Source organism: Nycticebus coucang, chromosome 1 (genome assembly GCF_027406575.1).
Source record: "Nycticebus coucang isolate mNycCou1 chromosome 1, mNycCou1.pri, whole genome shotgun sequence".
NCBI lineage: Eukaryota > Metazoa > Chordata > Mammalia > Primates > Lorisidae > Nycticebus > Nycticebus coucang.
The window spans coordinates 97,743,481-97,755,696 of NC_069780.1; the positions used below are offsets into that span (position 1 = coordinate 97,743,481).

General features: G+C 43.4%; 1 protein-coding gene across 1 annotated transcript in view; it reads left to right on the top strand.

The window, feature by feature from the left end:
- The window catches only part of CASP3 (caspase 3), a 35,483-nt gene extending 31,748 nt beyond the window's left edge, over positions 1–3,735 (top strand). The window contains exon 8 of the mRNA XM_053584764.1: positions 3,415–3,735. Coding sequence (XP_053440739.1) covers positions 3,415–3,605 — 191 coding nt within the window. The 3' untranslated portion in view covers positions 3,606–3,735. The remainder of the gene's footprint in view (positions 1–3,414) is intronic.
- The last annotated feature ends 8,481 nt before the right edge of the window (positions 3,736–12,216 follow it).

Here is a 12,216-nt window from a genome sequence, read left to right on the forward strand (position 1 = left end):
TGGCGCCATAACCACTGTACTACGGGCACCAAGCCTGTTCAAGTTGTTTTTATTATAACAGTATGACTTCGAGAAAAAAATCATTCATATATCTTAAGTTATCTATCTTTACAGATAGAAATCATAGTACATTTCACAATAGGAATCATAGTACTATCCTTTTTTTTCCTTCCTAAATATAATGTAAATAGCAGCAAAAATTCCTGGTGGACTCACTTGCATGCAATATGGTTTATTATCATTTTATGTTATATGTTTGCTTTTTTCATTTTTTTTCGTTGCAACCACATGGCCAGCCTTCATACTTTTCCCTACTTCTCACAGTTACTTAGCAGTTACCTCCCTCCAGAGGACTTACTGTAATTAAAGTAAAACAGGCAAGGCCAGGTGTGGTGGCTCATGCCTATAATCCCAGCACTCTGGGAGGCCAAGACAGGTGGACTGCCTAAGCTCAGGAGTTTAAGACCAGCCTGAGCTAGAGTGAGATCCTGTCTCTAAAAAATAGCTGGGCATTGTGGCAGGCCTTATAGTCCCAGCTACTTAGGGAGGCTGAGGCAAGAGAATCGTTTGAGTCCAAAAGTTTGAGGTTGCTGTGACACCACAGACTCTACCAACGACAACAAAGTGAGACTCTTGTCTCAAAAAAAAAGTAAAATGGGGCGGCGCCTGTGGCTCAGTGAGCAGGGCGCCGGCCCCATATGCCGAGGGTGGCGGGTTCAAACCCAGCCCCGGCCAAACTGCAACAAAAAAATAGCCGGGCGTTGTGGCAGGCGCCTGTAGTCCCAGCTACTCGGGAGGCTGAGGCAGGAGAATCGCCTAAGCCCAGGAGTTGGAGGTTGCTGTGAGCTGTGTGACGCCATGGCACTCTACCAAGGGCAATAAAGTGAAACTCTGTCTCTACAAAAAAAAAAAAAAAGTAAAATGGGCAGGAATTGACTTTCATGGAGCACCTGGATGAAAGAAACAAGCATTGCTCGGCACCTGTGGCTCAAGTGGCTAAGGTGCCAGCCACATACACCTGAGCTGGAGGGTTCGAATCCAGCCCGGGCCTGCCAAACAACAATGACGGCTGCAACCAATAGATAGCCTGGCGTTCTGGTGGGCGCCTGTAGTCACAGCTACTTGGGAGGGGGAGGCAGGAGACTCACTTGAGCCCAGGAGTTGGAGGTTGGTGTGAGCTGTGATGCCATGGCACTCTACCCAGGGCAACAGCTGTAGGAAGAAAGAAAGAAAGAGAGGAGAGAGAGAGAAAGAGAGAGAGAAAGAGGCAAGATAGAGACCTGGTATTAAGACAGGGAGATCAGAGGTTTTGCTACTAACATTTTATAAAAGATTATGTGGCTAATTTATGAAAATGTACATGAAACTCCCAACTAGAAACCAAGATGGGTGACTAGGCTGACACCAATTTCCCGATCCCCACAAGGAAGTTTTGCTAGAATTTAAAAAAAACAAACCAAAACTACACATTCCAGATGATCTACAGCAGTAGATTTCAGTACATTTCCATGGTTTCAAGGTGTCATCACTTAATACCATACTGAGTGCTTTTCATACCAAGGGTGTACCTCTCCCCACTCAAGGTATTCTCACTGCCACAGTTTCTGCCCAGGTGACAGCGTTTCAGGCCCCTGCCGGTTACACGTTTTTTCTGAGGTCAAAGTGGCAGCAAGGTCAAAGTAAGTATGGTTGGCCTTTGAAGATTTCTAACTCATCTGCTCATTGCCTCCCGGGACTTTATCACCTAACTACCAGCCAGTCTCCTGGGCAGATGGGAAATATGTGCACCAAGAGCAGGAAGCCCAGCCTGATGTGAGCACATGGCCACCTGAGTCTCTGACGTGATCTGGAAGGGGCAGCTGCCTTCTGCTCAGACCCAGCCTACCAATGGGTCAAGGGCTCAGGACATGCACACAAGTTGTTTGCTCCCCTGGGAGCAGCCTGCATTTGTCCAAGGTCAGCTGAGCCGGGACCTTCTCTCAGCCCCAGTGACTGGAGATAAGCAGTGGGGGGCCAGACCCTAGGGGAGATGTGTATCTGATGAGTGTCAATACTCCTGGGAGGAAAGTCAGTGGTGGCTAAGCCCCACAAGGAGGACTTGCTCTGGCCTAGGACCCCAAAGGACAAGATTTCTCCTGTTGATTCTCCTGAAGTGTTGGTAGGAAGGTGTGAGTTTATATCTTTTCAAACCCAGAGAAACCTCCCCTGCTCAGTAGAGAGTAAACTAGCTTGAATTTCTTAGCAGAATACTGCTCCAGAGGTCAAAGTGCCCAACAGCGTAAGATGAGCCAGTGTTCATATATTAATACAAACAAATCTCAGGAAGGGGTCAAACCCTTGCTGAGAAATAGACGAGGCACATTAAAATTTAAAGAGCCTATTTGAACAAACAGCAGTCACAAATCAGGCAGCTCTAAACTAAAATTGGTTCCAGGCTCCCCTAGAACAGTTGGAAGGGAAAGCTAGATGCTGGAGCAGAAGCAAGAAAGTATCAACACATTTGAGCATCTGCCTTACTTGAACTCTCCTACTGGAAATCCCCTGATTATTTTTTTATTTTTATTTTTTTTTGAGACAGAGCCTCAAGCTGTCACCTGGGTAGAGTGCCGTAGCATCACAGCTCACAGCAACTTCCAACTCCTGGGCTCAAGCGATTCTCCTGCCTCTGCCTCCCAAGTAGCTAGGACTACAGGCGCCTGCCACAATGCCTGGCGATCTTTTGGTTGCAGCTGTCATTGTTGTTTGGCGGGCCCAGGCTGGATTCCAACCCACCAGCTCAGGTGTATGTGGCTGGCGCCTTAGCCACTTGAGCCACAGGCGCCGAGCCGAAATCCCCTGATTATATAACTAATACTCAGTTAGCTCCTGTGACTGGCAAAGCTTAGGTGTCTGGCTTGGCACTCATAGCACAGCGGTTACGGCGCCAGCCACATGCACCGAACATGGTGAGTTCAAGCCCAGTCTGGGCCAGCTAAACAATGACAACGACAACAACAACAACAACAAAAAACCAGCCAGGCATTGTGGCGGGTGCCTGTGGTCCCAGCGACTTGGGAGGCTGAGATAAGAGAATCGCTTAAGCCAGTGGTTCTCAACCTGTGGGTGGCGACCCCTTTGGACTATATTCAAGGTTTGCAGCATTAGGAAGGTTGAGAACCACTGGCTTAAGCCTAGGAGTTTGAGGTTGCTATAAGCTGGGATGCCACTGCACTCTACCAAGGTGACATAGTGAAACTCTGTCTCAAAAAAAAAAAAAAAGCTTAGGTGTCATTTTGTTTTATGTAGGAACCCAGAACCTGGGAGCTTTCTCAGCCTGAGGCCTTCCATGGAGTCATCTTAACACCTTCTCTCTGTATCAGGATAAGCTGGCATCTTCCACCAGAGTGCTCTTAACACCATGTTTCCTATTTTTAGTAGAGACGGAGTCTCGCTCTTGCTCAGGCTGGTCTCAAACTCCGTGCTCAAGTGATCCACCTGCCTTAGCCTCTGAAAGTGATGCCAATGCACTCTACCCAAGGCAACAGAGTAAGACTGTCTCAAAAACAAAACGAAAACCCTGTTTCCTTCAACAAAGTGAAGCCACACCCTTTTGCCTCTGCAGATAACCTTCCAAACAAGGGTATCCTGATACTCTTTCTCATCTTGGTCTCTTCTCTATACCAGTGTTTTTCATCCTTTTCTTTTTCTCACAGCACATAAACCTATAGTTAAACTTGTTGATCAAAAAAACAAAGTAAAAATAAAAGAATATATTACTGTGTTTTGAGCTTCTTTTGAAAATAATTTAATTAATAACCTTTAAAATTTTTTGCAACTGGTGGCACCTATGGCTCAAGGAGTAGGGCACCAGCCCCATATACCGGAGGTGGTGGGTTCAAACCCAGCCCCAGACAAAAACTGCAAAAAAAAAAAAAAAAAAATTTGCAACACATCTAAGATCCTCTCAGAGTGCACTGGTTGAAAATCACTGCTCTGGCTAGGTGCCTGTAGCTCAGCAGCTAGGGTGCCAGCCACATACACCAGAGCTGGCAGGTTCGAAACCCAGCCCAAGCCTGCCAAACAACAATGTCAACTACAACCAAAAAATAAAAATAGCCAGTCGTTGTGGCAGATGCCTATAGTCTAGTCCCAGCTACTTGGGAGGCTGAGGCAACAGAATCGCTTAAGCCCAAGAGTTTGAGGTTGCTATAAGCTGTGACACACCACAGCACTCTAACAAGGGCAACAAAGTGAGACTCTTGTCTTTAAAAAAAAAGAAAGAAAATCACTGCTCTATCTGTTTAGATCATGTGTTATACCTAAACCCTGCACTATTTAGACAATTCTAAAAATGTCCAGGACTGAGACCTGAGCTATCCTTGGACATAGCGGTAAGCCAGAGGAGGAAAGCCTAGTGGAGGAAAGACAGAGTCATAGATGAATGCTGTAAAGAAGCAAGTAGATCTCCTATCTGCCTACACTACGTTAATCATCCTGAGCACCAGAAATCTGAATACTCTCTTCCTCTGATTCACATACCCACCACAGAAAGAGTGCCACGGGGAGGACTATGTCTCCTCTGCCCTAAGGTCTCAGAATAGTAACATCAGGCCTACTGCCCAGGTAGGGGAGCTGGAGTCCAAGGTCAAAGCACAAGAAAACCAACTGAGATGTACTATAGATTAACCCCAGAATGAAGTACCAAGCGGATATGACCTTGGATATGGAGACAACTCAATAACCATTTCATTTCTGACAACCTAAAGAAGGTTCACTGTGGAAGTTGCCAGCAGAGCAGATGTAGTGAATGTTATTCAAGGTTCCCCAAGTGTCCTGTGAGGAATCACCTGTCCTCCAGATCCTCCTGGGCATGGGCATAACCTGTGACCCCAGGGTCACATCTACAGGAATCCCCTTGTTCTCATGATCAGAGACAAGGACTCTTCTGCTTAGTATGAAGATACAGTAAATGATCACTTAATAATTATATTGATTAGGGAAAATGACGTTTCAGTTATGCTGTATTGTCATGTTCTTTCCTTTTTTTTTTTTCTTTGAGACAGAGCCTTAAACTGTCACCCTAGGTAGAGTGCCATGATATTACAGCTCACAGCAACCTCCAACTCTTGGGCTTAAGAGATTCTCTTGTCTCAGCCTCTCAAATGGTTGGGACTACAGGCACCTGCCACAACGCCCAGCTATTTTTTGGTTGTAGTTTTCGTTGTTGTTTGGCAGGCCCGGGCTGGATTTAAACTCACCAGCTCTGCCTTAGCCGCTTGAGCTACAGACGCCGAACCATCATGTTCTTTTCGTTGGGACTTTTCTTTGTATTTTTTCCACCAATAATATTTTCAACTCAAAAAAAAAAAAAAGACGACGACAACGATGTCCAGGACCAACTGGCAGAGAACTGTGGCATTGAGCCCTCACTGTTTGCATCTGGAACTTTCATAACTACCTTAGTTCTCCATCCCAACTGTGTAGTTATCTCTGCTGTCCACATCAAAAATGCATTTACCTCTGACAAAAACTCAGCACCTTAAAAGGGACCCGTCCAGGGGTAAATAGGACACAGCAGACATGATATATTTAAAATTAAAAGCTAAAGGCTTTCAAGTTCCAGCTACTTGGGAGGATGAGGCAAGAGAATCACTTAAGCCCAAGAGTTTGAAGTTGCTGTGAGCTGTGACGCTAAAGCACTCTACCGAGGGTGATACAATGAAATTCTGTCTAAAAAAAAAAAAAAAAATAGGCTCGGCGCCTGTAGCTCAGTGGCTAGGGCACCAGCCACATACACCGGAGCTGGCGGGTTTGAATCCAGCCCGGGCCTGCCAAACACCTATGACAACTACAACCAAAAAAATAGCTGGGCATTGTGGCTGGCACCTGTTGTCTCAGCTACTTGGAGGCTGAGGCAAGAGAATCACTTAAGCCCAAAAGTTTGAGATTGCTGTGAGCTGTGATGGCACAGCACTCAATCCAGGGTGACATAGCGAGACTCTGTCTCAAAAAAACAAACAACAAAAAACAAATAAACAAACAAAAGAAACTAAAAGCTTTCTGATACTCAAGGCTTGGGCAAGAAAAGAAAAATTAAGTAAATTGGGCTTTATCAGAATTAAAAAGTTTTCTTTTTTTGAGACAGAGTCTCACTTTGTCACCCCCAGTAGAGTGCTGTGGCCTCATAGCTCATAGCAACCTCAAACTACTGGGCTCAAGCAATTCTCTTGCCTCACCCTCCTGAGTAGCTGGGACTACAGGCACCCACCACACCTGGCTATTTTTAGAGATGAGGTTTCACTCTGGCTCAAGCTGGTCTCCAATCTGTGAGCTCAGGCAATCCACCCGCCTCAACCTCCCAGAGTGCTAGGATTACAGGTGTGAGCCACCACACCCAGCCAGAATTAAAAACTTTTGTGCATCTAAGGATACCATCAACAGAGTTGACAAGGAAACCTACAGAATGGGAGAAAATATCATTATACTTTATAAAGCATTAACATCTAGAATATTCTACAACTCCAAAATTCCTACAACTCAAAAGTAATAAAACCAATTTAAAAACATGCAAAAGTCCTGAATTCTTTTTCCAAAGAAGATACACAAATGGCCAACAAGCAAATGATAAAATACTCAAAAGCACCAAGAAGACGCAAACCAAAATCACAATGGGACGTCACTTCACAGACAGCAGAATGACTGTTAACAAACACCCACGACGTAATAAGGGTTATTGAGGACATTGTGGAAAATGGTGTGATGGTTCCTCAAAAACTGGAACATAGAATTGCCACAGAAGCCAACAATTCCACCTCTGGGTATAAACCCACAAGAATTGAAAGCAGGGTCTCAAACAGATATTTGTAAATTTATGGTCATAGCAGCATTACTCACAATAGCCAAAGGCACCTGGGTTTTTATTTGCTCCTCCTGACACCCTGGCGCTTGTCTCTGTGCAGTTCCACTTTTTAGTGTAGATTACTCTTGACCTAGGTAAGCAAGAAACAGTGAAATTGATGTTTCCTCTTTGCAGATGATGCTGGAATAGGAGATTAGTGGGTGGCCCATCCACGTCCATCCATTTCTATTAATAATGTTAACAAATGTTTCATGGTTTTAGGACTTTAGAGAAGGAGAAATTTATTGATTTATCAGCTGAACCAGCATTGTAATAGCTTATGAAGAGTTCGCAATTGTTTGAGGTTAAAGTGAGGACAACATGAAACACTTAATGAAAACTTTTCACAAAACCTGGCCTATTTCCAACAACTTTTATACCACGACAACTCTAAAAATAAAACTTTTTAAGTTAAAGCTGATCTCCCAGGTGCTGTTTCAAACTTTATCCCAAGAAATGAGGTGCTATTGGGTAAAATGCAATTACAGGCTTTTCAACAGTAAGATTAAATAACCATTATATGTTTTCTGGTGATGAAATTACTCATCTGAGTTTGCAATGGTAGCTATAAAGTATTTGTCAATGGTATTACCATAATTTAGTTTCTAATAGAATGAGTTTTATATGTACATGTATGTGTTAATCGGTCAGTGGCAATATATTCCTACCTCTACATAATACCAGGATTTATTTTGTGCTATATAATGATACAGTAAACTATACTCTCAGCAATATTTTCCAATATTTCAGACTATTAAGGCATGTAGAGCTATGTTTTTAAAATATGGCATTATAATATACCTTCAATCATATCATTATAATTTCATGGCTTTGAAATCTATGTAAATAAACATCCATATAAACATTCCTGTGAGGTATTTTAAATTTTGAGGGAGATGGGCATCTGTTGGAAGCAGGAAAATTAGGGAATCTCTGGGTTGTTTAGAAATATTAGTAGATAGGTAATATAAAACAGTTGAGAATTCCTTATTTATTGTAGCCTTTTCATTTTATAGATGAGAAAAAAGAGATCTGGTAAGGTCAAAATCTCAAAGCTACCGAGAGATAAATACACAGGCCTCCTGGCTCCCCTGCCAGAACTGTAAGTAAAAAGAGCCTATGACTTGGAAGGCTGCTCTTCTCTTTCAGCTTTGTCATCCAAGCTGTGTGGTCTCAGGTGGACCATACACCAGTTAAGCTACTTAAGCCAAGTTTAATGCTCCATGAACCCAAGCTTCTTAATGGGAGGATGGTAATAGCTAATAAAGGTAAGAATTGAGTTGTTTCAAGAAATCAGTAGAAATAATATACTTGAGAAAGCTTCATAAACTACCAGGTGAGTTATAAATCGTAAGTTTCCGTTAAATGGTGTTAAATTACCTACTATGGGCCAAGCACCAGGCAGACAAGCAACTTAGCTAGGACCACAGTGTGCACCACCACACCTGACTAATTTACAAATTTTTTTTTTTTTTTTTTTTTGGTAGAGACAGAGTCTTGCTTTGTTGCTCAGGCTGGTCTCAAACTCCTTGGCTCAAGAGATTGTCCTGCCTCCCAGAATGCTGGGATTATAAGCATGAGCCACTGTGTCTGGCCCTGGTCTTTATCTTTACATTTTAATCTTAAGAATAAAGGTGTTCTCAGCAATGCTCTAGAATGAGAAAAGATAAAAGTCTCTTACACAATTCCCTAGTAATTAGACAGCCACCACCTGCAGCCAACCACCCTCACTTGGGACTCCTCCCTATAGTAGCATTGTTGCCCCAAGCTGGGAAAAGCCTGGCTTCCAGAGCATGTCGAAACAAAGGGCACCACTGACCTCCTCAGAAACGCTCTTGTGTTTTCCATCCTGATCTTTAACATACGTTTCTTTGTCAACCCTGCACATTTGCTTTGGACAGAGGCGAATCACAATGGGTAAGTTCAGGCTTCAGATTTCCTGAAGGAAGCAAAGCATTCTCCTAGTTGAAGGGACCTTGCACACAGCACCTCACTTGCTCCTTCTCAGCTGTCAGGGCGGAAGAGCAGGCCTCTGCCACTGGACTCTGCCCTGGGGGCCTGGGCCTCCTAGATTCAAAACCCCACATCAGGAAGTTGCCGCTCTTATCTTGGTTACTACTGAGTGCTTATCATATCCCAGGTATTGAGTTAAATATGTCAACCTTCACACTTGCCGTGTGTTATTATCACCTTTATACAGAGGAAACCTGCCTGATCAAGAGTAAGTAGTTTATCCCAAGTTACACAGACTGTAAGTGGTGGAGCTGGAATTTGAACCCAGTCTAGGCCTAATTCCCCACCAAGAGGACAGGAAACAGGAGTAGAGGTTCTATACAAAGACCCTACTGCCCTGACACTTCTATTTGTGTCCAATGTCACTGTGTGTTTGTCACTTGTGATCCAGGATATTTCAATGCTGAGTGGCTTTAAAACTCCTAGCTGAAACAGTCTTCGTGTACATAAGGAATGTCTCAACAGAGTAACTTGAACCGTTTCTTCATGTTGTCATTAGTATTAGAATTGTTATCGGGTACTTTTGCATTCATGATCTTGCCTGTTTCTTTAGAATTGAATTAGGTCAAAGTACCCCTTTAGCCAAACATGGAGATTTAAAAAGGTGAAGAGAACATACACAAAATAAGACAATGTCTAGGGGTGATAATTCTTCATTGAAAGTTTTCCATCAAACCTATCTCAAATTCTTCTGAACAAACTTGGAACTCTCTCTTCCTGAGATTCTTCCTAAGAAGGCTCCAAGCCTTCTGCTCAGTGGTGTTTGGGAGCCATCTTACACTGGCCCATGAGAAGAGAGGCACATACCTTCCCCACTCTGCACTCAAGGAAGTCACTGTCACCCAGCCCTGGTGGATGGGTTGAGTATTCCTTATCTGAAATGCTTGGGACAAAATCCAAAGGATTTTGGATTTTTTTCAGATTTTGGAATATTTGTGTGTGTGTGTGTGTGTATATATATATAAAATGATACATTTTATGGATAAGACTCAACTGTAAACACAAAATTCCTTTATGTTTCATACATATCCTATATATAACCTGAAGGGAATTTACACGTTTTTAATAATTTTGTATGTGAAGCAAAGTCTGTACTATCTTTTGACTGTGACCCGTCACATATAATCAGACATGGAATTCTTCATTTATGGTGTCATGTCATGCTCAAAAAGTTCTGGATTCTCTACTCGGGAGGCTGAGGCAAGAGAATCGCTTAAGCCCAGGAGTTGGAGGTTGCTGTGAGCTGTATGATGCCATGGCACTCTACCGAGGGCCATAAAGTGAGACTCTGTCTCTACAAAAAAAAAAATAAATAAAAAAGTTCTGGATTCTTCTGGCTTGGCACCTGTAGCTCAGCAGCTAGGGCACCAGCCACATACACTGGAGCTGGCAAATTCAAATCCAGCCCAGGCCTGCCAAACAACAATGACAATTATAACCAAAAAATAGTTGTTGTGACAGGCACCTGTAGTGTCAGCTACTTGGGAAGCTGAAGCAAGAGAATTGCTTAAGCCCAAGAGTTTAAGGTTGCTGTGAGCTGTGACACCATGGAACTCTACCAAGGGTGACATAGTGAGACTCTGTCTCAAAAAAAAAAGTTCTGGATTTTGGAGCATTTTGAATTTTGGATTTTAAGATTAGGGATGCTCAATCTGTATTTATACCATGTATATTGTAGTTTCCTAGGACCACCATAGCAAGTTACCACAAAGTAGGTGGTTTAAAACAACTGAAAAAAAAATTTTTTTTTTTTGAGAAAGAGTTTGCTCTATTGCCCCAGCATAGGGGCATACAGTGGCATCATCATAGCTCACTGCAGCCTCAAACTCCTGGGTTTAAAATAGCCTCCTGAGTAGCTGATATGATAGGTGCTGGCCACCATGCCTAGCTAATTTTTTTCTATTTTTAGTATAGACGGGGGTCTTGCTCTTGGTTCAGGGTGGTCTCCCACCCCTGACTCAAGCGATCCTCCCACCTCAGCCTCCAAGATTGCAAGGATTCAGTTAGCTGTCTTCCATGGTATTACTACAATAATGAAAGTTCATGGAAAGATAAAAAAATTACCATAGCCTTTAGAAGCAAAACATAACAAAAAACCACTACTTGTTAGAATCTGTGAGGAATTTTCCACTTAATACAGAGCACATGGAAATAATTTGCACAAAATGTGGTCATCTACATATATATTAATCTCTGAAATAAAACTGTAGGTCTAGATAAAAACTGGTTGAAACAGTTAAGAATGTAAGTAAAATTGAGAACAACAGTAGCAACTGAATACCAATTTCATTACTGGGTATTTACCCAATAGGAATGATTAAATATAGTCTTCTCATCCAAAGAAAATTAATTGTAATATTTTGCTGTATATGCTTCCAAACTTCGCAATACTTTTTATTTGTTCCTATGTCTCATACATAATATGGCTTGGTAGTTCTTATTTTGGGGAAGAGTTTTTGGGTATTTGGAGGGGGGGAGTTATGTTTTTAAAGAGCCAAAATTTTTCAAAAATGCTGTCTTCTTAAGGTAAATGATCGGGAGAGTCTTTTTGCCGCACGCCTCCTTGGATTCTGCAATGTTCTGCCCTAGTTCATAGCGCTCTGGCCACTTGGGGGCCATCTCAACCTGTTCCAAACACTCACCGTACCCAAACCACGTCACCCCGAGCCGCAGGCATCCGTGGAGATCCCCTAGCCAAGCTATACGGGTCTCCTGGCCGCAGCGCCCACTCTGACCCCATCTGCCCGGCCGTAGGGTCCGCCTGGGTGGATTCGACCAACCGAGTATCTAAAATATAAAAAAGAAATTGCGGGCTCGGCACCTGTAGCTCAAGCAGCGAGGGCGCCAGCCACACACTCTAGAGGCGGCGGCTTCGAATCCAGCCCGGCCCGCCGAACAACCATGACAACTACAACCAAAGGACGTCCGGGCGTTGTGACGGGCGCCTGTAGTCCCAGCTACTTGAGAGGCGGAGGCAGGAGAATCGCTTAAGCCCAAGGGTTGGAGGTTGCTGTGAGCTGTGACGCTACGGCCCTCTACCCGGGACAACAGCTTGAGACGCTGTCTCAAAAAAGAAAAAACTGCGTCCGTATTGAACATATACAGACTTTTTTCTTACCATTATTCCCTAAACACAGTATAACTATTTACATGGCAGTCACGTTGCATTAGACCTTCTAAGTCATCTGGAGATTCAAAGTGCACGCGAATGTGCCTGGGTTATATGCAAATATGACGCCATTTTATGGAGCACCCGCAGATTTTTGATATCAGTGAAGGTCCTAGAACTGGGTCCTCACGAAAACCGAGGGACAAGAGGGAAGACG